This window comes from Psittacula echo (genome assembly GCF_963264785.1).
Source record: "Psittacula echo genome assembly, chromosome: 2".
Taxonomy (NCBI): domain Eukaryota; kingdom Metazoa; phylum Chordata; class Aves; order Psittaciformes; family Psittacidae; genus Psittacula; species Psittacula echo.
The window spans coordinates 120,225,024-120,252,223 of NC_137737.1; the positions used below are offsets into that span (position 1 = coordinate 120,225,024).

A 27,200-nucleotide genomic window follows, 5' to 3' on the forward strand; every position below is an offset into this window, starting at 1 on the left:
ATACAATACATATGTACAGATATATACAGATGCCATAAAACAGTCTGAATTTCTGTTTTCCAGTTTTTCCCAGAAATGCTTCATTCTCTTCTTCCCGTTACTTAGAATGAGAAAACATTCAGCACTGAAAAATGTTGGGGCATATTGACATTTCTCACAAGCTGAAATGGGCATATTGACACTTCTTTTTCTTCCATAAGCTAGATGAATAGGTTACATAAAAGAACCTTTTTAACCTTTCCAGATATTTTTCCTCTTATTGCAGTCTCTACAGCAATACTGTTGACAGCATTTTAATTATTTTTAATTTGGAAAGATATTTATTCCTTCTCTTTTAAAAGGCTGTTTTCAAAAACATTTTTTAAAAACTCTATTTTCTCTTCTTTTTTAATATTGAGATGATGCATCATAGCTGTTTAGTAGTATGTCTTTTGCTACAGTTTCCGTTACAGCACAACAGATGCTGAAGGTATTTCTTTCTTGCTCTTTGCTAAGGTAAAGCTTCAACACAGAGAAAGTAAAAATGTTCTCGAATTTCCATTTTGTCGCAAGTTTTCAGATGAAGAAGGAGGAAGAGTGGCTGAGCTTCCAGTTCTCACAGTTGGCTCTCCTTTTCCAGCAGGTTTGTCAAAAATCAGAAACATGACAAAAAATTTGTTCAGTAACGATGCCTGATTTGCAGAGCAGTCCAAAGGATTTAGCAGATATTTTCTATTCATTTTAGCTAGTGATGAACGGCTAGGTCCAAACCCCTCCAGTGTTTAAAAAAGAATACCTCAGACCCTGTAACCGAGTATTGTGCATTCAAGTCTGATTGGTATCAGTTTGTGACACATAAAAGAGCAAGCATACAGCACTGAAAATATTAAAAAAGTTTTGAAGAGTACTCAGAGTTCAGCTTCTTCTCAATAATATGATTTGGTTCTTTCCCAGAGGAAACAAAGGAAATAACTCTCATAGTGTAATTTCAGATAAGAAGGAGATCCATGGCCCCTCACAACAGAAGGTCATCTGTTTGTGTTCCTAGAATTTCAGGCATTCTTCTTCTGTGACCTAGCAGTTAAATGTCATCAAATTCCTTCATGCAAGTTATGCCTTCACCACCTGAAGACTGGGTTTTTTGGTTTGCTCTGTGTTTCTTAGTAAGTTTTATAATCAGAGTTAGTGATGAATGGAAGAGCTGTTATCCTAAATGGACATTCTGCTATAAGAATACCATAATCTCCTCCAAGTGTTTCCCAGGAGTTAAGGGTTTAGATCAATAGCCCAACTAATCTGTGTATTCCTTGCCTTTTCTGCTGTGCTTTCAAAGCTATTCTCAAAAAAAAGCACTTGGGCAGAAGCTCCCTGAATACAAATTTGAGAAGAGGAATGCTAGGGTATTCCCTGAGAAGGCTCTTTGTCTTTTAATTTTTTTAGTTTCTTTTTTTCTGGAAGAACACAGGTATTTAAATATTTACAAATGCTGCTCCTCTGAAAAAGGAGCATTTAACATGAGGACAGATACTGTTTTCTTTACTTGCTCCTGGTATTTTTCCCTCTTTTTCAATTGAACGTTTTGGGGATGTGGCTTCTTTCTCATTTTGGGGGGCCAGATCACCAGTGTGTTATGCATTTCTCCAGGAGTACAAACAGGTACTTAACGTAAACAGTCAACCGAGAAATGCTCAGCTGAAGAGTTGTAAGATGACACATCAGAGAACATACAGCGTTTCTGGAAATCCTCTGCTGAGGCCAGTAACTGCAACTGGTACAGTGTAGAGTGGCCAGCCGCCGACTGGACCATAATCTGGAGGAAGTACAAAAGTTGCCGTCTTTGTGACAGGGTTCAGCTTCATTTGAACTCCATGAGGCTCAGAGCAGAGATGTGCTTTCTGAGTAATTTAGTATCATCCATTGCCCAAGAAAAGTTTCATAGGAGTGTTTGTTACATATTTAAATGTATACAAGTGTGTGGTTGAGTATTATTTACATGCTTTTGTAACAATTTGTGATGTGTTTCTTGTTCTTTCATTTTCTTTTCTGCCTGTGTTTCAGGCCCACTCACAAACTATTTAGCTTATTATTCCTTATAATAGTGGTTCTTAGGTTTTAATTACAATGCTTCTATGTGCTTTTCTAAGCATTATAATATAGTTTGGCCCTTTGATCACAGTGGGAAGGACTAAAAAATTAGAATATAATAGTAGTAATTTATTAAATAACACATTTTTTAACCGATTAAGCTTTGGTAAACCTTTGATCTCTTTTTCCCAACAGTGAAAAGCTATGTTCTTTATATCACTACGGGAACATCCCATGGGTCAGGAACTGATGCTGATGTGTATATCATGCTGCAAGGCCTTTTGGGAGATACTGGCAGAAGAATGTTCATCAGGAGAGGAGATGATAATTTTACTAAAGGAAAGGTACACTTAAAATTTATGCATGATATTTTGCACATTTAGAATACACTCCAATTCACATGGACTTAATGGCAGTAGCACAGACTCTACAAAACCCAGTTTGTGATGCTCTGTGATTTTTAGTGCATGTGTATATCAATATCTCTATCTTATGTGGGAAATACTGGTGCTTATATAGCTGATGTTAACAATACTAACAATAAAGTGTACTTTTAGGTTCGGTTTTGCAAATATTAGTGGTCTTCAGTAGCATGCCAGTGTTTTTCCTGTGTATTTGCTTCACAATAGAGCTAAAAATAGACTCAATTCCCTTTAATAACTCTTTTCTTCACGTTCTTCAGGCTAAGGCTGCTTTCCCTGGCTATTGCCTTTCCACTGCCAGTCCACCCCTCAGTCTGGCTTTTGATCTCCCTTCAGACAGTCAGCTGCTACGCTTTATAGTTTTCTTAGGTCTACCAAGATGGTTATTCCCTCACTGGTGAGGTGTGAGTCTTGCAGCTCATAGACCAGGGAAAGAGCAGCATAGCTGCCAGATATGCATTTGCCTGTAACATTATTACTATAGACTGAAATTAGAGGGAATTTAGTGTCTGAATGTGCTGTAGAAATGTGGGACAGATTTACAGCAAGATGCATGTATTTGACAAAAACCTTAATCCCTGTTGGAACCTCTGGACAGAAGGAGTGAAATTTTCAGCTAAAAAGGCTGCAGGATGTTTTAAACATGGAATAAACAAAGTGTATTTTCTGTGAATCTTTCTTTGAAAACGAATTTGAGGATTAAAACAACTTAAGATTCTGAAAAAGAATCTGTTACAGAATATTGGAGTTGGAAATTCTGAGTTAAAGTTTAGAAGAAGAAACACCGGTGTCTTGCAACCAGAAATGCTGATCATATTTTATGTTAGACGGTCCTATTTGTCTTTCTTATAGTGTGCGTACTCTTCTTCCTTCCTGAAATCTCAGTGAATACCGTGAATACAGTATTCTAACCTGTTCCCCTTTTGGAAATACCAATTAGTAAACTATTTCCTTCTGCTGGTGCTGGCTGACAGATGAATGAGAATTTCTCTATGGAAGCAAGCTTGCAAATCGTCTTAGATTGATAACCAAAGCAGATGCGCGATATGTAGGATTAGGAGCTCAGCTCCTAACTACCTCCAGCTTCATTAATTCAGTGGGAGTTCAAGGGGGTCATCTTACCAGATTTTACCTACTTGAGATGCTTATTCATAAGAAAGGGGGGTAATTTAAATCTTTGTTTTTAAGGGACTAAATACTTGTGTACGAGGGTACTCAGTTTGGACAAAGGCACATTTGTCTTCCCTAATGTTGTAATTCAGGTTGTGCCTTATTGATAACTGGTTTAATTGGATTTTAGAGCTGCAATCCTTTTGTCCTTATGAAGTAAAGTTAGTTTAATGTAAATTTTACTGGATTTCTCCTTAAATCAGAATTCCACAAGTGAGCAATCTGATTTCCAGACTGGTAGTTTTTAATGAAGAGGGACCAGGGATGCATAAACACAAATGTTGCCTAAGAGAACAGAAATGAACTAGAAAGATTCATAGAACCATAAAATCATAGAATAGTTTGGGTTGGAAAGGACCTTAAGATCATCTAGTTCCAACTCCCTCTGAAAGGTGTTTTTATAGTATTTATTTCTACTTTAGTGTGGCACATAATTATTCTGTTTTACAGAGTAAGAGGCAGAACTAGCATATACATACCTCTTCATTACTTGACATTTTATAGGAGCAGTGTGCGAATATAACACAGTATCCTTATATTTCTGAAAGTAGATATCAGCATAGGAATATTTTAGGGCCCTAAAAGGAAATAGCTTGTAGATAAGTAATAGAGAAACACAGAAAAGTATTGATTTTCTCCTTGTTCAGTGAAAATAAAGTAATTTGGTTAATTGACAAAGCGTAAATTGATTTTGCAAGCAAGACTCCTGCGTTTGCAGCAACATTTTGCTCATGACATGTTTTGGAAATTTCCCAATGTTTTCTTTTCTTTACTTATATTCTCCAAAAAGACTCTCAAGTGTAGAGCATCTCTTTCTATACCAACCCAATCACATATTGTGCCAAGCACCCCTGCAGTCAGAGAGTCTGGACTTGGTGGTTTAGGGGATTTTGGAGTATAACAGACAGAATCTGCCTTCTGAATCTTAACAGTTGTTCTGACATTTTAAAATGTGGTTTTCCTTGAAATAATTTTTCCCCTGACTATACAGTAACAGTTAGTGAACTGGAACTGTGTTTCTGTTAGATATCACATCAAAATATGGTGTTAATCTCACAGAATGTCAGGGCTGCCACAAACAGCAGTTTAGCAATGCAGAAATACATAAAAATGTTTAAATATTCAGGGGAATTTTCAGTGGATTGGAGATATGCTTCTTTCATTTAACAGATCTTCTATTTACATGAGCTGAGTTACATGATAGTAAAAGACTGAATTAACTTATATCTGAAAGGTTGTTTTGTGTCTTTCCAAAGTCCTTACACCTGTGAAACCATCAGAGAACTGACAGATCATAAAATCATGGAATGGTTCGGGTTGAAAGGGACCTTAAAGCTCATCTGATTCCAACCCCCCTGCCATGGGCCGGGACACCTTCCACTAGACTGGGTTGCTCAAAGCCCCATCCAACCTGGCCTTAAGCACTGCCAGGGCTGGGGCAGCCACAGCTTCTCTGGGCAACCTGTGCTAGTGTCTCACCACCTTCACAGTGAAGAATTTTTTCCTTAATTAAAATTGGATTTAATCTAAATCCACCCTGTTTCAGTTTGAAGCCATTCCACCTTGTCCTGTCATTACATGCCCTTGTAAAAAGTCTCTATCCAGATTTCATGTCAGCCCCTTAAGGTACTGGAAGGCTGCTCTAAGGTCTCCCCAGACCTTTTTCTCCAGGCTGAACAAAGTAATGAATAAGTGATAAAGTGATGTTCATGATATTATTAATTCACTGGTAAGTTCCCTGTGGCTCACCCCATGTCTGAGAGAGCAGCTGAGCTTCTGATGATCTATTCAGACAAACGAGCTTGAGAACTAGTGCTGCAAGAACTTTATTCTTTAAAATTACTATGACACTGATGCCTTGTTTGATGTTCTCCTAAAACTGTGAGGGTAGACAAAGCAATCTTGGTGCACTTCATGCAGTTCAGCTTTCATGAAATCCTAATAGTATTTATTCATACTTCATGAGTCACTTTAGGGCTGATAAATGTTATCTGCTACAAACACTTTCTCGAACAAAGCATACTCAGTGCAGACATTCTGGAAATAACAGGGCCTGGTTTTGAGAAATCCATACAATACCTCCATATTGCTTCTGGCACCCAACATTTTTTCAGCTAATAAAATTCTTCATGCTTCTTTATATGGCCTTTTATAGACTTGCTGTGTACTCTGTCATATGGCTGTGAGTTACCCACAGATTGCCTCTTTGAGAATGGCTTTTTTTTCAGATCAATTCTATCAAAACCAGTAAACTACAACTGAATATGTTATGACTGATATTTAAGTATTTTAATCTCAGTATGATGAAAGCAGCCAGTATTTTAAGTCTTCTAAGTTACTGAAGCAGTAAAATCTCTGTGAATATTTACTTCATTCTATTAGTTGTCGAAAAGATATATCCTTTATCCTGCCCTATATTTAGACATCAACTGCTCAGGTTGGTACCATGGTAACTGCAGCACATACAAAAATTGTCAGTGGAAGGTGACTGTTGGTGTTCAGTTTCAGTACTCACAGATTATGCATTGGCAATTTTAAAAAAATTACTTCAGGAAAAAATCCATGTGTTCCAGAATACACTAAGAAGAGTCAGAATGTGGGACAGTGTACTGTGAGACAGTGTACTGTGAGGCAGTGTCCTGTGGCCACTAGTAGGAACTCAATATTTGTTTGCAGTGTCCACATCCCATCCCATCTAGAATGTTAATGTTTTGTGACTGCAGAAAACCCTTATCTTACAGAAAGCCTATCTGACATGATTAAATAATTGCAAAATGCCATCAATCCAATCATAGGAGTATGCTGTTGGCCAAGTTATTGTAGTATAGACATGAACACTAAAATGATCTAGTCATCATAGGATCATAGAATCATTTAGGTTGGAAAAGACCTTTAAGATCATCAAGTCCAACTGTTAACCTAGCAGTGCCAAGATCAATACAAACTATAGCCCTACATGTCTTTTAAATGCCTCCAGGGATGGGGACTCCACCACTTAGTTGGGCAGCTTGTTCCAATGCTTGACACCTCTTGGTCAAGATTTTTTCCCTAATATCAACTCTAAACTTCCCCTGGTACAACTTGAGGCCATTTCCTCTTGTTCTATTGCTTGTTACTTGGGAGAAGAGACTGACCCCCACCTCACTACAACCTCCTTTCAGGCAGTTTAGAAAGTGATAAGGTCTCCCCTGTGGCTCCTTTTCTCCAGGCTGAACAACCCCAGTTCTCTCAGCAGCTTCTCATAAGAGGTGTTGTCTGAAAACTTTCTAAAGGTGCACACAACCCCCTCATCCAGATCATTTGTAAAAACCATAAATTAATTGAAAAAAGTAATTGATAAAAATATTAAACACAACTGACCCCATATTCCCTGGGGAGCATCACTAGTGGGCAGCTGCCAAATGGATTTAACTCCACTACTCTTTGAGCTTAGCTATCCAGCTAGGTTTTTACCAAGAATCAAAAACCCTATCATTTCATGATCAATATGGTGAAGGCAGCCTCCAACCATGACATCACCCGCAAGTTCTTCACTGTTCAAAACCAACAGGATCGGTGGGGTGTCTTCCTCATTTGGCTCCTTCACCATCAGTGCCAGGAAATTATCTTCCACCTGCTCCAGGAACCTCCTGGACTGTTTCCTCTCTGCTGTATTGTACTTCCATTGGACATCTGGTAAGTTGAAGTCCCTATGAGAACAATGGCTAGAGACTGTGAGGCTTCTCACATCTGCTTATAGAATATTTCATCTGCATCTTCATTCTGGTTGGGTGCACTATATCAGACTATCACCATGATATCTGCTTTGTTGGCCTTTCCCCTAATTCTTACCGATAAACAATCAACCCTGCTGTCGCCATCATTAAGCTCTGGACACTTGCCTTTCCCTCCTTGCCTATCACTTCTGAAAAGTGGATAGCCATCCATTGCATCACTCCAGTTGTTTGAGTTATCCCACCATGTTTCCCCGATGGCAACTATGTCATAGTTTTCTTGCTGCACAGTGGCTTCCAGCTCCTCCTGTTTGTTGCCCATGTTGTGTGCATTGGGGTAGAAGCACTTCAACTGGCCCATTGATCTTGCCACCTCTTCATGGGGAGAAGCCCTGTTCCTACACTAGTTCTAATTCTCAGGCACTTCTGTGGTTTCTAACACATCAATAACCATTGTATCTTTGCTGCCACATGGATCTCCATCCCCTACCTCTACTGAGATGACAAACCAAAGGACCTCACTAGCATTCTGTCTGGCATGCTGACCCAAGCTTATCTCTAGTGAGCCTGGTTTTATCCCTTTCCTCCTCCAAATCTAGTATAAAGGCTATTTTCGTGAGCCCTGCTAACTCTGTGCAAAGATCCTTTTCCACCTTTGAGACAGGTGTACCTCATCTGTTGCTAGCAGGCCTGGTGGTGTGTAAACTGGTCCATGATCAAAAAACCCAAATTCCACCAGTGACACCAGGCTCAGAGCCAGGTATTTATCTGCTTGCTATTATTGTTTCATCCCTCACAATTCCCTACAACTGGAAGGAAGAGAAGAGCACTCTGATCCGTTAAGCAGTCATCCAAAGGCCCTGAAGTCTCTCTTGATTGCCTTCAGACTCGATGCAGCTCCAGCCTAACTCTGCCCAATGGATTAGAGCTGTGCGAATCATTAATTTTGATTTCCTGACATTCTTGCAGGGAAAAAAAAAAAAAAAAAAAGGAAAAATTTGTTGCCAAAAATTAAAAGTTGGACAAAATTAATTAACACTGAAGCTAATGACTTGAGAGAGAATGGCTTTCTGTCTACATAGAGCTCAAAAATAAATTACATAAATTTCATTTCTAAAGCTGAAATACATCTTGCTTGGCTTTAGTTGCCTTTAAGGTACACATTTGTTCTAATGTGATGATTTGAGCTGCTTCTGCAGAAAGGGAGTGAAGTAGATGCTTCCAGGTGATTACCTTCTCTCTTTATTTGGACATTTATCTTAAAATGAAATTAATTATCCTCAGAGAGTGCCAGCTGCTTTCTCAAGATTTTACGGGGAAATTGTCTGACTATAGACTTATTTTAGAAAGACAAAGTTGAGCAAGTGAATCCTATGCCACATTTATTTCTTTTCTTTTTTTTTTTTTTTAATAAACAAGGTTTTTTAAAAATAAAATACATCTGACTTCATTAGCTGGATTTATCAAAAATCTTAAAATAGTTATGGCAAATCCAAGACTGCATTTTTCAGCGAATAAAATATTCAACCATTTTCCTTGATGTAGCAAGAAGTGAATTAACTTCAATTCAGGTTAAATAGTTTAGGAAATGTATTTAACTCAGAGTGAAGGGATTCCAGTGATGAAGTGCTCATGTAGTTGGAAAATTGTTTCAAAGCTTAAATATGCTTTTTTATTATTTATTTATTTTCTTTTAATATTCACACTGTTTTCTATCTAAATTTGTCAAGCTTTAATTTCTAGGAACTGGATTTTGTCATGCTTTTGACTGTTAGCCTAGATAGCTCTCTCACACCAAATTTCTACTGCCTTTGACAGGTACTTATGACAATAAGCAAATCACTATGTCTTTGACAAGTTAAATAGATTAAGCTACTTGATTCACTGGAAGGCGGGTTTTCCAGTGATTTATTAATGCTCACAAATCTCAGAGCACAACACTTCTTCAACTGTCATAACTGGCAGTTGTTTTTGCATTATCGCTATTCCTGCAGTTAACTCATGAAAATATTAAAGACCATAAGCTTTTTGACTGGCCTCACTACAATGAAAAGTGCTTGGAAATATTCTTCACTTACAATTGTAGTTGGAGACTTACCAGTTAGACATTTTATTATCCCATTATCAGCCAGGTTGAGCTTAACTGAGAATAATTTAAATATTGGATTATGGTATCTTCATCAAAACATTACACAACCATATGCATTACTAAAGGTGAAGAAAATTACTTCCATCCTATTTTCTTTGCCTGTTAAACCAGATCTCAAACTTATTAAATCAGTCCAACAATCAGGCTGCATCATAGGGGTTTGAATTTGTGCAAAGTGATATCTATCTTCAAGGCTTTTTGTTTGGTTTCATTTTTATGTTCCATTGTGTAATATAATGTGTGTTTACAGATTTGGCTGTGGCTCACTGTTGGGGGGCGGGGTGAGGGAGAAAAGGGGTGAGCAAGAAGCTATGTGGTTCTTGAGTTACCAGCTGGGCTTAAACCACGACACTGATGATATTGGTCTCTGTAGCAGTCCTTCGGCATTTTATTAAAAGCTTTTTACTTGAGGTCTGATTGAAACGTCTTTTTACAAATTAGCTGAATGGTCATAGATGCTGGTTACTACAATGTACCACTACGCTTCCTTACTCCTGTTGCTGTTCTATGCATACAAATCCTATTTCAAAAAGATTACATTCCAGTTATACTGACCAAATTAACATATGGTCAGTACAGAGCAAATATTGTTTGTTCTTTTTTACTGCCCCTATTCTATCATATCTTCAATAATCTTGTTGAAGATGGATGAGCCACAGTAATTGCAGGGTATCAGAAACTTCTAATTATGTATTCACTGTAATTTAAATTAATTTTTTTTAAACGTAAAGATAAATTTTTTTCAATTAATTTCTGGATGAGAATTCAACATAAAACAAAAACCTATTTAAGAAAATATGTAAATTTAGGAGGAATTTGGGTCTTTCAAATGCATTGGAAAACCTATTTCTAAAGAAATGTTTGGACAGAACACAGACTACATAATGCTGAGGTCACAGTCAGATGCACTGTTCATCCATCCACTGAGCTGGGCTAAGACAGTAGTGTGCTATCAGTGCCTCTCAGCACTGCTGCTTACCACCCAGTGTTTCCATTCCTTCAGTGTGCTGGCACAGTGACATTCATTTACTCCGTCCAAATGTTTATTTAGTTTAAGCAATTAATGCTGTTAATAATTTAGGCTTTTTCACTTCGTGTATCTTGACAAAATTTAGCTGGAGAGAAGCTGATCATGTGGTTATGCTGGCACAGCTAAAAAGGTGAATTTCTCCATCTAAAAGAAGGTGATGTGACAAGCATTTGGGACAAGGTGGATGAGTTCATTTCAACACAGCTGAAGTAGCCACAGTCTGAAGGCTGACATCTCAGCAAAAGTTATTTATCTCATTTGCCTGCTTCTACAGGAGTGTTCAGACACTGTTTTTGATTTGGGCTCAGTGTTACTATAGCCTTTATTTTGCCTCCCAGTGCTAAAACTCTTTTGTTTTCAATTGAGTTTCTCCAGATTAAGAAGTGAGATCAAAATAATCAGGCAGCAAATCAATAAGTTTGCTAAGTTAAATAGCAAAGGTCCTTTATCTAGACACTCTAACTCCTTTTCCAATAAAAGCTTATTAAAATGATAGTAACATTAGCAGTGTGGGAAATCACTTGTGCATACAGGTTGATGAAACGAAGCATATGGTGTGTCTTGACTTGCCATTTTCTGTTCAGTTGGGAATATCGTCATTAACCAATCATCAAGCCTAATACTAAGCCTATAAAATGATTGGCACTTACAAAGGTAAATATTGCACAATGACTGTTCAAATGCTGCTTTTGTTACAAGAGCTATTACAACTGCTGCAGACAGTGATATGTTGCCAGCACTGACACTGAAGCGTACTGAATATTAAATCAAACTTCGTCATAGATTTAAAGGAAATGCTCAAAAGATGGGTCCCAGGATAAAAAGAAACCTGTGAAGAGAATCTGAAAAGGAGTTATCAAAAATTGAAGTTGTAATAGTCTGGAAGGGTTGCTGGAATGATTGTTCTTAAGGAATTTTTTTGTGCTTATTATCTTATCCAAGAAATATGAAAAGTGTCAGTTTTGGTTTTGCTAAGGCAGCTCTTCTGGGTCACAGAGTAAGTATGCCTCTCACGTTGTCCATCTCAGCTGCTTAGTTTTGGAGAATATCCTTCTCTCTCCAGACAGTGTTAATTAATAAAATTTAGTGGCTGTACATACACACAAATTGTTTTAATTGTATGTACACAATTGTGTACATACACACAAATTGTTCTGAGAAAATTCAATGTAAATTATGCTGAATTACACAATATGTATTATTATCAATATTTAAGGTGACTTTTCTCCATTCAAACCTAATTAGCTAGTAGTAACTAAAAATCAATTAACATTTTTCCCTAAGGGAAAATGAAAAGGTTTTATATTCTGTAGGTTTACCAATCTTCTGTGTGGTTCCTCCTTCTCTATCTCGTCTTGCAGAAGAATTAAGCCTCCCCTAACTTTAAAGCTCCCTGTTTGTGAGTCAGGTGAGAGATGGAGTATCATGTAGCATACAAGACCATTCAACAACTTCAACATTTCCTATGTTTTACAACTAATCTGTGGTCTGAAATTAACCCACAAAAATATTAGCTAAACTATTAATAATAATCCAATTTCTTAAAATTCTAATGAAATACGTGTCATAATATGTCTGTTTTCAGATAGCTTGTGAGGAGGAAAGTGGATTAAATTTGGCAAATAAATTATCTCTAGCAAACTGTTCATCTTGCTGTAACAATTATGGTAGCTGTTCTTTGTTCTTTTTTTGGTTTCTTGACTAGAATTACAGCATGTAGATTTTCAAATGTACACATAAAAAGAAAATGTAATCTTGTCCGTGAAGTGAGTTTGTTGTCGCCATTCCTACTTTAGTTAATAGTTTTTCAACTTGCAGTTTCTTAGATGGCTGAATCATCTGCAAAGTTGACCACGGTTTTCTGAGATGTTGCATCTCTAAAATGCTCCTTAAAACTGCACATCGACAAATGATAAAGTAGTGTGTCTAATGCAAATCAAACATTGAAGATTTCACAAATGTTTATTCAGTCAAAATATACGTATTTTCAGAGGAAAAAGGATTTGTAAAAACTTTCATACATTACATATATATATATATATATATATATACACAAACTTGCTGTTACCTGGTTACCTGTGGCTGGATTATCCAGATTCTGAATTACTTCTAGTACATGCTGCATCTGAGTTACTAAGTACTTTCAGAATCACTACCACTAGGGAGAACAGTGAACAAATACTTTTGCTGATGTTGTGTGAAGTTTTTCTGGCTTAATAGAGTTTATTAACTGTCAAGCCTAGTGAAAATCAAACCCAGCTGTCCTTTTTCTGGAGACAGCATGAGCCTAGAAGTCTGCAGAATACTGTCTCTATTTTTCCTTTATTCCTCACTGTCTCTGCTTTCCAAAAATGGATTACTGGCAACAGATTATTTTGGAGATGCTGATGATAATAATGTCACTAAATCAAGTCATCATCTGGAAAACTCTTTCTCTTAAAAAGAAATCTATTCCAACAAGTATTCTAATCTGACAAACACTCATATTTTTCCAATAAAAGAAATTGTGCATTAACATAAGCATAACCATTTGCAAGGACAAGCAGTAATCTTTTAAAACAAATTTTCACATTTTGAGAGTATAAGATAGTTATTAACTGACAGAGACAGGAGTCTGTAAGTTTCTTACTTGAGTTTATCTGTGTTTTTCACCTGTCTTCTAGGCCTGTGTATTTTTAATACATTTTATTTAACAAGACATTTTCTTTTAGTCAAGCATGATGTTATAACTGTTCCAATCCAAATAAAAATAGAACAAAGCAGTGATCAAATTTTGTCACAGTTAAGGTGAATTAGGAGTTCAGATTAATGGTATTCAATCATCAAATTAGTCCAATAGGCAATAAAATATGAATGTGGTGTTGACATTGAACATTACTGTTTTGACTTAACTTTGGAAAATGTGAAGAGAAGCCTCTTTCCCTGCAGTCCTGCACTCCATCTGGAATTTCAGCCCAATGTATTTCCCCTGCTGCCACAGGACATTATACTGAGAACCTTCACTTTCATCTTACTTTTGCCAGTCTAAATTCACTAAGCAGCTGATAAACTTGACTCACTTTAAGGAAGTATAGTTATTCCCGTGCCTCTTTAATACTTTTTACTTGAAATCATTGTCAGTTTGTTGTTCTCATTTTCCCATTTCACACAATAACTTAGGGGTGACAGCCCAGTTGTGATGGTTAGGTAATTCACTATAGCAGTTTTTGAATAACACTACCTTTCAGTCTAGAAGAAGCCATGGAGTAATTCAATGACAGGTTGGTGATTATTTTTAATAGACTGTTAAAAGTGTAGTTCACAAACACACATTCACATTAACATGTACATATATTATGAAAAATAAGAAAAAAGTTAAAGAAAAAAGTTAAAGAAAAAAGTTTGTTGTTTTTTTCCTTCTGTTTCTGGGGATTATTTTTTAAATGGGCAGTCAAATATTATCTGCAATTTCATGCTCAATATTTTAACTTATGGTGGATCTTCCTATGTTGCAAACTGGTCAAGCTGGTCTGGGTGGCAAAAGTCTTTTGTCAAATATTCACCAGCAAAAACTGTTCAGGGAAAACACATAACTGTGGCTGGTGGAGCATAATCCTTTGTAAGGATTACTGCCCTTTTGCTCTAGCTGAGCAGCTTCAGTGTGCATTACGTTGGGAAAACTTCTCAGGACTCAAGTGGGTTTGCTCATTATTGCAATCCAATCCCCTCAAAAATATCTTTGTATCTTTAAATGATGCTAGAAATCCAATCACAAATAACACCAGATTTTGCCAGTCATCAACCCTAATAAAAAGATGATAATTCATAAATCTATAAAGCAAAACAGGTGGAAGGTCTCTACGCCAAGAAACTAATCTCTGTTTTCCAGCTGAGTAAGTGGGTGTAGGACTCACAAAAAGCCAAAATCACATATTGTGAAAATGTTTTGTTTCTAACATCTCACCATTTTCTTTAGGCATTTCAGTGTTCTAAATATTTTAAAACTACTGTGGACTTCTTAACTGATAGAGAATAGTAAAACTTATTTAAACATAACTTTCCTATTTTCTGTAATTTCAATTACATTTATTAAAATTAATCCTACAAGTTAATTCAAATCTGGGACCAAATTTGTCATTCTTTTCTAAGAGAATAAAATACTGCTCTGTGATGTTCACTTCCGTCCTTATCACTCCCTGCATTTCATCCCTCAAACAGAAGCCTTGGGGGGTCTATTTTGTTGAGAGTAAGAGCTGTTTAGAATGGCACCCCTGTAAATCATTAAGTGTGAAATTTGGGAAGGAGAATCCCTCAGGAATTGAGCAGAAGCAACTGATTGATCTTTGTAGGGAAACAGGCAGTTTAGCAGCAAATTGCAGAACTACAAAGGGAATACTGCTCAATGCAGGTGTTTAGCATCTTTAAACTTGTAATCTCTGTTTCTGTTGGTATTTATTGAATTAATGAAAAAAGTATTTTCCTCCCTCTTTCATATTTTAATATACACTGTTCATTTCATTTGATGGTTCTGATTCCATATGTGGTTTTGAATCTCAATTTTTCAGGTGGATGTTTTTCAAATCGAAGCAGTAGATATTGGGACTCTGAAAGAAGTAGTGGTCGAAAAAGGGAAAGGCACTGACTGGCTTCTGGAGAAGATTATTGTGAAAGAGTCAGCAGCTTCAGGGACAGAAACACTGTTTATGGCTCAAACGTGGCTAAAAGACAGACGTGATGGAAAAAGATTTGCTTCAGTAACTCTGAATGCCACAGGTCGATATTATCTTCAAACTACCATTTGCTAAGAAATTAATTCAAAACTGCAAAATGCAGCTATGTGATTTGCTTCTATAAACAAGTTATGGTTTAAAATGTTTCAGTAGAACATTGTCAATTAGTGCATCTGGACACTGTTGGGTTTTAGTACCATTTAATAACTACTATTTGCCAGAAGATAACTTCTGCTTTGTTACTCCAGATTTACAGTGGCATAAATGGAAAATAATCTTGCCTATTCTTTTTACAAACTAATGCCTCTCCAAGTCTTCTACTTTGCCACTTACACAAACAATTCTTTAAGCTTCAAATACCTCTTTTGGCTACTTGCTAGGCATAGTGAAAATAAGGTAAATAGTGGGGACAAACTGTGTTTACACAGTAGAGAAAATGCCTCCATTGTATTCCGAAGACTGTTTTACATTATTTGTGCCATGCTGTTTGGATAGCTTTTGCCAGAATCTGGACATACTTTTAATGGGCACCATGTGGGTAATCAGTCCACAGAGGAGCAGTTTTGACCTGACCCCACTGCTTGTGACTTACTGCAATCTTTGTCAAGACAAGAAGGGAATGCATACCCTACCTCACTGTGCTATGGTTTCAATACAAGCACAAACTGGTGTGCACAGCACACCGCAACTGGATCAATAGGTAACTGAAGCCCAGAATGCACCTTTAAGGCTGATGTATTTCTTATGATCCTGCCCCTGAAAGAAGTAAATAGAGACTGTAGATGAGTCCTTAAATTACAGAAAGTATTTTAGCTCTTTTTCCTCCTAACTATGAGGGCACCTCTGCTTCTTGTAGTTGAGTTTGCATGATGGTGCTTGTCCAGCAATAGCCTATTGAGAATGAGTAGAACCACAGTGCAATCCATTTCCTCTGCTCTATCATCTCTAAGTTTTGATCATTTGAAACCTGGAGAGAAAAAGAGGAAGCTATTATGGTGGAAAAGCAAATAATTTCAGCTTTCTTTTAGACTGTATGTTGGGACTTTTCTGAATAAAATATAGGAATATTTAGTGTATTTAAGGTTTTATGTATATGTATATGTTTCTGTTTCTACTAGAATTTACTGATTTGGTAAAAGAAGAAAGTGAATTTTATTATACAATAATTGGCAAATCCAGACTTGGTTGTGCTCTCAAAATAAGGATTTTCATCTTCAGTTCAGGCCTCTATCAAATGATTCTAAGTAGTTTTGGTCAATAACAAATCCCACTGAAATCAGTGGGAGATGCTAGCAGTGGGAGGAACATCAGTTGCAAAAATGGGCATTAAGTACATCCAATTATGTCTGATATATCCAGAGCATAAGTTGTATACATGAAACAGAAATTATTTAAAATGAAAAATACTTGAATCTTCACGTCACAGTGATTACATAGTAAAAAGCTAGCTCTAGAGTCAGTTCATTAAATAGGATGATATGTAGGAGATGATGCTTAAGTAGAAAATCACATTGTACACTTCCTATTTGAATCTTTAATCTAAATGATATAACAGTCAATTGACTCAGTAGAGATGAATACAGGCATTCATTATCATTTAGACACTGTTCTACAAAAGTATTAATTTGGTCTTCAATCTTTTTTTTTAATTAGAAATTCAGGAGAGAAAAAGCACTTCTGCCTGGCCTTTAGGAAAAGAGCAAATGAATTCAGGTATCTCTTCTGCCATTACATCGACTGTTTTATTCATTAGTTCTGAAATAATAATGTGAGAATATTTTCACCACAATACATCATTACACTTACTAGTACTGACAATATTTCCCCCTTTGTAATAGTAAGAAATGGAAATATACTCAGGGATCTGATCAGCACCCAGATGAAGTGCTTATAATATTAGTGCATTAGATATGTCTTGGGAATTTTATCTCAGGTACCCGACTTAACATATGAAAACAGAAACTTCTTTAATTTATTTTTTTTTCTTCTTATTTTCCTTATTTTGTGTGTTCAGAAGGCAGATGGAGGATTTATTTCACAAAACATCAAGAAGAAAAAAATACAGACTTTGAAAAGTTGTCAGAAATTTTATCCAAGTTGGTTATGGTTTTTTATGGAAGCAACGGCAAGTCGAATCTGGTTTCCATGGAAAAAAAAGTGGAACATCTGGCTAAGAACCAAATAACATATGATGTAAAATAATCTATACATTTGTCTATATTTAAATTTTGATTTTCTTTTTAGAGAGAAATAATCATGTAGTGCTGTAAATATTGCAGATATTATTGTTCAAATAATCAAGAAAAGCAGAACTAAATTTTTAGTTGCAAACTAGATCTCATTTTTAATTTTTGGCTTTCTCAAGTTCATGATGATCAAGGGTATTCTGTTCTTTTTTTTTTTTTTTTGACAACAAATAGTCCTAGTTAATAATGCATATCAATTTAAATGGCATTAACAGTAAGTGTGCACGTTTAGAAATCAGTGCAGTATGTAATTTGAATTTGATAGAATAATTTCAATGAATGGCCCTAGAGTACAAAGCTAATAGTTCCATAAGTGATTACATTCAACCTGGTTCTGCTGCCCTTGAACTCAGTGGGACTTTTAGCACCAAGGCTGATGCAAATAGGGCTAGGTCAACGTTGAGCCCTTTAGAGAAAAGTTCCTCTCTTCCTGAATTAGCTATGCATATACCTATATATCTCTGTTGAGATTCTAACTCCTTGTTTTGTTGCTTCCTAGATACACTTAACATCTGATTTGGGAATGCTTTATAAAGTGAGATTTGGTCTCCAGAGTTTGGAAAACAGCATATCCCAGCTGTCTCCTTGTTACTTTAAAATGCAGAACACATCAACCCTAGATACCTTTCGTCTCACCATAAATAAAACACTTCCTCTTTCTTTTAATGGAGACAGATGGATTGAATTCCCTGTAGAGTGGCCATTAAAAGAAGCACTTTCTGGTAGGTATAAATCTACTTTAAAATGGTAGAGTGATCCAGGAGGTTAACACGCCCTAATATGACAATTGAAACCTTTATCAAAACAGAAAATTTTATTGTCTTTATTTAATGATTCATAAAGTCTAGATAAGAATTTAAAATGTATGAGGGAAAATACTACCCACTCAGCTTAATTTTTGTACCATAAAGTGGGAAATGCAATATTCATTTGATTGCACAGAACTATTATTATACGCTCCAAAGAACAGTTTGTAAGAAATATACCTTTCTTGCAATATTGTAATATTTCTAGTTCTTTTGTTTAGTTCTCAGCTGCTTATATTACTCACATTAACAATATGATTTTTTATAGCTCATTCACTATTAAATGCTTTTTTTGTTTGCACATTCCAAAGATTTTCAGCAAATAACATCTCAAAGCTACATATAAACATCAGCTTTATTACCTTTATCCACTACAAATATTTATGCCTGTTAAAATTAGCTCAATTTCCTTACGAATGTCACCTTTGTTAAGCAAAATAAAAGAAACCTTTTCATCTGAAATCCACTATATCTTCCATATTCTGCTAATACTTACTGAATGCCACCATATGATAGAACAATCCTCAATTTAATAAACAGACTATATAATGATATTTAATATTCAAATTATTTGTGCCTGAGTTTTAGGCAGAAAACAAATGAGTTTCCTGGGTAAAGAATAAGTCAGTTCATCCAGAGAGATGAAGAAGTATTAAATAAACAACCCCAATATGCTTTTGGACTGGAATTTATGGCCTGTTTCAGTGAGGTGTTTGCATGTGTCTAAATGTAAGCATGAAAATAATTTCAGTAGAATTAAGAGGGCTTGGGGGTTGGGTTGTTTTTTTGGGTTTTTTTGGGTTTTTTTGCATATTTTGCCTGCAACTGAAAACTTAAATTTTGTATTTAGGCTTTAGATTTTATATTGCTTAGAGCTGTTGTTTTCACTTGAAGACTTGTACAGTACGGGTACAGAACAGGGCTTAACAGCTTCCATCATACACAAGATTGAAAGAAAGAGGACCTTCAGATTAACATAAAGCACATGAATATGCCCTTTGCAAAAGCCTGATTGCTGTCACATGCAGAAATATTGAGGATACATTACTAGCACACTGAAACGGTGAGAGAGAGATGCAGTGTGGGTGATAAATGGCCAGTGAGACTGGAACCCTCATGATCTTGGCTCAGACTCTGGCTCTATCACCGGCCCCTTGGTTAAAAAAATAATTCTCAATTTTTTTATTTTGTAATATTTTCTTTTTTGTAAAATGCTTTGAGATCAAGAGATTAAAAAAAAAAATCTCAAAAAAAAGAATAGGTATTATATTACCTATGTATTTAGGTAAAAGAAAAGCCAACCAAACAAAATAGCTTATCCGTTGTACTTATTTCTTCTCACACATGCTTTAGAAGTCTTCAAGGAGGGATTTGTAACCACAGTGGGGGAAAAAAAATAGGACAGTGAAAAAACATATTCCCCCAAATCTTTGCCATTTTATGTCCAAGAAAGCTCTAAGCAGCCCCACAGCAGGTGGCATACGTGAAGTTCAAAGGGATTCTTTACACACAAACTGACTTGAAATTTATGGTGCAAAACAGATCTGCTTTTCTGTCAGCTCTCTAAATCTAATATACTTTTTTTCTTGGTTTTCTTTTTCTCAGCTAAAAGCAAACCCAATGTTGTGTTAATTGGAATGCAAAGTGGCTGATCGTAATCACCTTAACCAGAAGCCATGTGCTGTTCAATTTCAGATACAGCTCTGTCACTCATAGAGCGCCTTAGTATTTCACCTCTTAGTTATCTTTTCCTTATTTTGTATTTGTCATTGTGATAAAGCACATACTAATGGCTAATCGAAACCATCAAAACAGTTGATAGAGTACTGTGCAGACCCTCGAGAGCTGACTGTGCACTCATGCGCCTTTGGGTATATTAATGGAGAGAGGTCTACAGCTGACTACATAAATAAATAGTTCCTCTTCACTGTACCTTCCTTTGAGGTGCTTACACCTCAAGAATCCCCTCGGATAAAACTGTTCTGTTTCCCTCTCATACAGGGCTGTACAGAAGATGAATTTTGCAGTACTACAGATTTTAAGGCAAAACAATTAAATAGCGAAAAGGTGAAATAAAGATGTATTATGCTACTGTCAAATAGCTATTTCCACAAAGTTAACACACAGCCATAATTCACACTGAGATTATGAAATCATTAGAATTTTATAAAATTAATGGAGTTGCAACATTCATATATGTTATCATTATATGTAAACTTCTTTTCAGAGATTTATTTCATCTTTCATCTTTCCAATCTATTCAATACACTACAGAGATAAAAGCTTACTTTCACACATTTGTCCTATTATGGTGTGATCCTGCTACCTGAACAAAGACTATCATTTGAGCATTTTAGCCATCTTCCCTTGCCTACATTAGTCTCCTTCAATTGCCCTTCTTTGCCCAAGGTACTCTGTTCTATACACTGTATAATCTGATCCAAAGTTCATTTAATTCAGCATGTTAAGGCCACAATAAGACAATAGATCTTACTTGCCTTGGCCAGACTCATCTGGAACCTCCAGCCGTAATGGGCACAGGGTGTCCTTTTCAGATCACAACTGAGCTAAGTCAGACATGCGTTTGTACTTAGTCCTCCCTCTGATGCTGTCTTCTGGACAGACCTTGGACCTACGTTGTAGCCTTACTTTCAGTCTTGTCTCTGGTCCTTTCTCCTGCTGCTCCCATCTCGACCACCAGGATGGTTCCCAGATCTTTTTCACTCTTTGCTGCATATAGGACTGTTAACAGCTCAGCCTGACACACACACATACCGCAGGACTGCTGCCCGATCAGTGAAGGAACTGCCTGCAGTGGGATCCTGCTCAGCTCCTGTCTTGTCCACGTTAGTGGGACAGGCCCACTCTTGCTGCTCTCTGACACAGGGATACAACAAACAAGACTTCACTCTTGTTTTAGGCTGGTCCAGCCTCACTTCTCAAGGTTCAGATCTGGGAGACTGCCAAAACAGAGGTCAAGTAAAATAAAATTAAAAAAAAAGCCAAAAATAACACTGCACAGGTTTCTTTATTCTGTGTAGTGATCCACTCACTGCATAGCATCCCTTACCAAATACACAGTTTCCTTTCCTGATTCTCAATCTTCATTATAACACCACCCACTATATTCCATACAGTCCTTGTATTTAATCTTTTATATCTTATGAAACCATGATTTGTTGTTCTTTACACAGCATCAGTTTTTTGACTTATTTTTAAAACTTAGCTGTATCCCCTACTACTTAGACTTTTACTAAGTTTAACCTTTATAGGTAAAACTAGATACCTTTTTGGCACTATGGATTTCTTTCCATTCACCTGCTCAACTGCAGCAGGCAAAGACCATAGAACAGAAGTGGTTCTTGTACTGAATTCAGTATTTTAGATAGTCATTAGATTTGAAAGCTGATATAACAGCTTGTTATCTGCTTTACCTGGACTTTGCCTTTTTGACTTCCAAAGGATGCAAGTAATCAGTTTATACACACAGTCCTGTACGGGACAGCTGTCTCACTGATCTCAGCTCTGAGAAGAGCTTCATTCTATAGAAGCCTTTTGCAAGGTCGGGATTCATGCCCTTCCACCACTGCATCTCCAGGAATAAAAAGGAGATGATTAGGTGATTAAAAGAGGTAAATATTCAGGACTGTCACATCATTTGGTTCTGTGAGTAAAATGCAAATGAATATAAACAGATGCCCTGAGTATGCGTTTACTTTCAAAGGTGTTTAGATGTTGTCATCTTGTCTTCAATTAAATAACTATAAGCACTGCATAAATCACAAACAGCACAGATTTATGGGTGACTTCAGCTGAGGTAGACCTTTCTTCCCCAGCTCCCTCTAATAGTCAGGGGATGTGCCCCGTCATATTGAAGTTCAAAGCAGTAACTTAGATGCTCCAAATTGCATGCTAGGAGCTTCTCTCTCCATCTCTTAGATGATGAAGTCTGAAGGACTTGTCTTCCCAGGCAAAGTTACTCTTTGTAGAAATCCCTAAATTAATTGATTGTCTGAGACCTATTAGGATTTTATCTATTAGGCATTCACCATAAAAAGTAAAAGGTAACTGACTGGTATTTTTTCCATAACGTGCTATTACGAACAACATAAAGCATAGGCATTCTTTTCTCTAGTTTAATGTAAAGTTTTCAGCACCACCAGTGTTTATAGGTACAAGACAAAATTATGGAAAAAATCGAAAAAAAATTTTATTATAATTTTTGAGTGTTTGAATTTTTAATTACATGTGACTGCACATTGCTATGTTGTCAAATAGCTGTGCAAGGTTGTGGCACAGTCTTGATAAGATCTCTTTCTGCTTGGTATTTCAGTGGTTACATATCATCTCACAGTATTTTCTAGAAATATTTTGAGTGAGAGAAATTTGTTACATATGACTGCATGTATATATGGTACTCATGGCGACACTGGGGACAGATCCCTTCTCTGGTCGTTGCAGAATGTCCAGCAGGGAGAGGACAATGAGGTACTCTGTCTTAAAGTACTTTAAAATTTATCCTTTAATCTGTTCTTGTAATTCCTATATATTCTTTTCAAATCTTCCTATACATTTCAGTAATATAGTTTAAGATTGCAATACTAAATAATTTTATTTTAGTCATTTCTAGTTATCATGGATGCTGTGGAGCTGGGAGAACTGGATAAAGTTGTTCTCTTGCTCAGCAGTAAAACAGGTAAAGTACTTTTGCTGCTCTCTAAAGTCAGTGATGTGAATCACACAGCTAGCCTCCTATTAAAAGCAATGAAATTATTGCCAGAGTTAAATCCTGATTAATTTCCTTTGACTTTTTTTGTTAAAACAATATTTTGTAAAGCAAAATCCTATATTTTGACATATTAAAATCCTTGGATCTAAAGGCTGTATCATTATTGCATCAGGAAAGTAAACTATTCCTTTCCATAGAAGAAAGAAAAACAGACAATTAAGATGAATAATTATATTCTGCAATTAATATCTAATTTATTAAATAAGTGATCCAGGAGAATAATTAAACCTCACATAAGAAACTGATATTGTTTATTTTTCCTTCTGTCATTCATTTATTTTCATTGTTTTCCTTGCCTGTTCTGTTTCCTCCCTGTGACATTCAGAGGGGGACTTTATTATGCAATCAGCAGTTTTGTCACTGAATTTCATTAAAATTCTATGATTCTATGATTTTATGATCTCTTTGCCTCACCTGTAGGATGGCTACTAAGGTATATTCAAATAGTGAACTGTAAATTAACACATGGTGCCGTTAGAGAACAAGGCATATAGCTCACTACTTTTGCTTCTCAGTTTCAGTTGTGAAAGCTAACTATGGCCATGTGTCTGACAGTCACTGAACATGGCAATTGCTAAAGGGCATCACAGACAGCGTGACAGGCAACGGTTTTCCAGTCAGGTTTGAAAATAAGATTGACAAAGGCGGGACTTTGGGGCTCATTGGCTCTGTGTGTAATGAAGACAGTACTGGGCAGACGTATAATACACTTCTACCAAAGGAGTTAGATGAGAAAACACTTTAGATCAGTAAGGGTGTCCATATTGTGTCTAGACTTATTTGGACTAAGACTAGCTTGGAACAAGATTTTGAATGAAAAAACCCCCACACAAAAGCTGTTTAGCATATAAGGTGATGTACACCCCGCGGGACTGGTCAGCTCGGGTAGAGTGTTGCTCTAATGCATTTATGATTCTTCCAGTATCTGAGCAGGTTTTAAGATGAAGTGGTTTGAAATCCCTTCCTGAAGCTTCTGTCTTTCTCCGTGCACTGTCCAGGCAGGTCTTGAGTGCAACACAATGTTCTTGGATTTCTCCTGAGGAGCCTGAGCTCATTAACTTAGACTCCTATTGGTAGAATTAAAGAAACTTGGATAGTAGTAAAAGACATTAAGATGTAGTTCGCTGAAAAGGACTGAAGGGAAAAATAATAGAAGAGAATGGAAAATTAATAGTTTTCATGACTAACTAGTGGCAAGAGATTGAGGCCAGTGTTATCGACAGCATGTCTATATAGACCACATGCCTATAAGCCCATCAGGATCCAATTGGGGAAAACCCCAGTACCAGACCCTGTTTCAGTTCATGATCCCAAGAGTGAAATTAAGATGCAAGCGAGGTCAAGTACCGTAATCGGTTAGTAAGTTTGTTGCAAAAAAGTTGCTATAAAAAAGGTAAATTATTGTAATAATGGGGATAGCAATAGGACAGATTGGAAAAAAGGTAGGAAATGAAGCAAGGATTAGGGGTGCAGATTGAGAGAGAGAGGGAGTCACCACCGTGGATCCAGAGGTGTCCCAGGGATCCATTGTCATCGTCGCTGGTGGTGGGAGTCCTTCAGGGTTTGTAATTGGTATCGGAGCAGAGTGCCCCCCAAGAGTCCATAGTAGTCAGTGTCCTCATGGAACTGTCCTTCTGGAGTCATCCCCTGGAAGGTACCCAGTGGAGGTGTCCTGATGGAGTTGCCCTCATGGTGATGTCTCATGGAGGGTGTCCCTCAGGGTCTGTAGTAGTTATTGGTGGACAGTGTCCTCACGGAGGTGTCCTCCTGGAGTCATCCTCATGGCAATGGCTCCTTTTCGTAATTACCTTTTCCCCCTTTTATAATGCCTTGGGGGGAGTACCTCTGTTCTTCATGTCAAGTATTACATGTTTCTGGGGGACCAGTTTCCCTGGTCTTGCAGCCAGCTCTTCAACTGCATGTGTCTGCACACAAACACACACTCTTCCCCTCTCTCTCTTTCTCTTTCTCTCTCTCTTTCTCTGTCTCTCTCTCTCTCTCAGGTCTGCAGCAATTCTTGGGATAATGGGTAGCAATTCCTCACACCAGTCCTCAAGGTAATGAGCAGAAGAGTCTTATCTCAGCTCTTTCCCACTCATCCCTCAGGCAATGGATGATGGAGTCCTAGTTCAGCTACTCACACCCTTCTCCCAGGCAAGGGACACAGGAGTCTTATCTCAACTCCTGTTACCCATCTCTGAGACAAAAGATAGGTGGAATCCCATCTCAGCTTCTCAGACCAATCTTTGAGACAATGGACAGTGGAGCCTAATTTCAGATCAGCCTCTCACAGCCCCCAGCAGAAAATTCAAAAGGAAGTGTAAGTCAGAGAGCAATCTTCTTCGAACAGCAGAGGCATATAGTAAGTTGCCAAACTTCATTCGTATCTGCCATCTAATGAGATCCTCTTTGTGCTGCATGTGGAATGGAATTCTAGCCCTTTTGTCAACCACTCACTGAGGAGGAAGCACCAGTATCTCTGCTTTTCCTCCTCAAATGTGCCTGCCTGAGTGGTGCTGAATCTCATCTGCATGCCTGTCCAAGGACAGTGAGGACAACACTCCTCTGCTTCACTAGACAAAGAACATGCTTACTCCTAAATTTCTAAGTTGAGGTTTCAAATAGGAAAAAAAAATTAGGGATGTTATGATGGTTCCTGGATTTTTAATTTAATTGTTGGTATTCATAAATGAATTAATAAATGATGCTTTCATGCAGTAGGAATGACACAGTTACATCAACAACAGACTTTACCTGATTCCTTGACATGCAGTACAACATTTTCACTTTATTTCCTTCTTTGTAGACTGCAAACTGGACATTAAAAAATTGCATTTGAAAGAAGCTGCAAAGGAGCATCCTATCTATGTGTTTGAAGTGAATGAGTAAGTATATTGTGTAAAGCTAGTAATTTTTTAGTAATTTTATAGTACAATAGTTGAAAACACTGAGCAGGCATTGAATTAAAAGAACTGTCACAGAGTGTTTCAGTCAATGGATATTTTTAAAATCAGTCTATCTTTAAATGTCCCACATAAATTCACAGGATTGTTTTTTTGTTTACCATATGATTTCCTTACCACAAAAACATGGTTTTGTTTTTCAGAGCTCTTTTTTTGGATAAAAATAAGGCAGAAATACAGAGAGAAATCCCAGTAACTTTTATTATTGGAGAAGACAAACAAAAGAATGACAGAGATAACAACTTACATAAAGACAGAAGTCAAGCAAGAACTCTGACAGAGTATACCATTAAAGTATACACAGGTGACAAAAGGGGAGCAGGGACTGACGCCAATGTGCATATTATTTTGTTTGGGAATGAGGACAAATCTGAGGTGTTTCAACTCTCTCAGTCACTGGAGCATCAAGACCCCTTTGAAAGAGGAAAGGTGAGTCCATGCATTTTATTGGATGTGTCCACATCTAGCTAACTTTGTTGCTTTTCTGTCTCTGTCCCAACTGTGTCTTCATAGTACACCCACTCATCTGCCAGGTTATGCATTTTCTTGATTTGAAATCCACAATATGCATTGCTTGTGCATGTGCACATGTATGCAATATCCATCACTGTTGCACAAACTTTGAATATTGTGCTTGAGAGTACATCAGTCTCCAACCTCCCCCCCCCCCCCCATGTTATTTTGCCATGGAAACTGGTGCTGTGAGCCTCACTGAATGTATAAGCCTATAACCAGATAAAGTGGAACCATGCACATCAACCTGATTCTGATATCCATCATGCTTTAGGTTACTATTCAGAGACCCCTAGTTCCGGTACAGATATTTGCATGAGAATGATGATTCTTTGCATGATGTCCTAATGCCTTAGTGGAATGTTCTCCTATTTTAACAAATGTATTAATCTAGCAAAAGAATTCCTCCGTTTTCCATGGAGTATAATGATGGTTACCCTTACATAGCAAGAAATAAACATGTTTTCTATATCTTTCTGCTGTGGACTTCTTGAAAGGTAATGGCTGAATAATTAAAACTCCAGCCAAAATATCTTCCTTATGCAATCTACCTCATTATTCTCAGCAGTACTAGACATCTTTTTACCTGCAGTTGGTCTGATGTTTTTCATCCAGGATGTCTGTGA

General features: G+C 37.0%; 1 protein-coding gene across 1 annotated transcript in view; it reads left to right on the top strand.

Annotated features, from left to right (window-relative positions):
• RP1 (RP1 axonemal microtubule associated) overlaps positions 1 to 27,200 on the top strand; it is a gene marked incomplete at both ends in the record, with an annotated part of 187,407 nt that overhangs the window by 153,282 nt on the left and 6,925 nt on the right. The window contains 9 exons of the mRNA XM_080609709.1: positions 496 to 622; positions 2,260 to 2,408; positions 15,093 to 15,300; positions 17,272 to 17,450; positions 18,003 to 18,225; positions 22,643 to 22,797; positions 22,930 to 23,005; positions 25,905 to 25,983; positions 26,205 to 26,490. Of these exons, the coding sequence (XP_080465835.1) occupies positions 496 to 622; positions 2,260 to 2,408; positions 15,093 to 15,300; positions 17,272 to 17,450; positions 18,003 to 18,225; positions 22,643 to 22,797; positions 22,930 to 23,005; positions 25,905 to 25,983; positions 26,205 to 26,490 (1,482 nt within the window). The remainder of the gene's footprint in view (positions 1 to 495; positions 623 to 2,259; positions 2,409 to 15,092; positions 15,301 to 17,271; positions 17,451 to 18,002; positions 18,226 to 22,642; positions 22,798 to 22,929; positions 23,006 to 25,904; positions 25,984 to 26,204; positions 26,491 to 27,200) is intronic.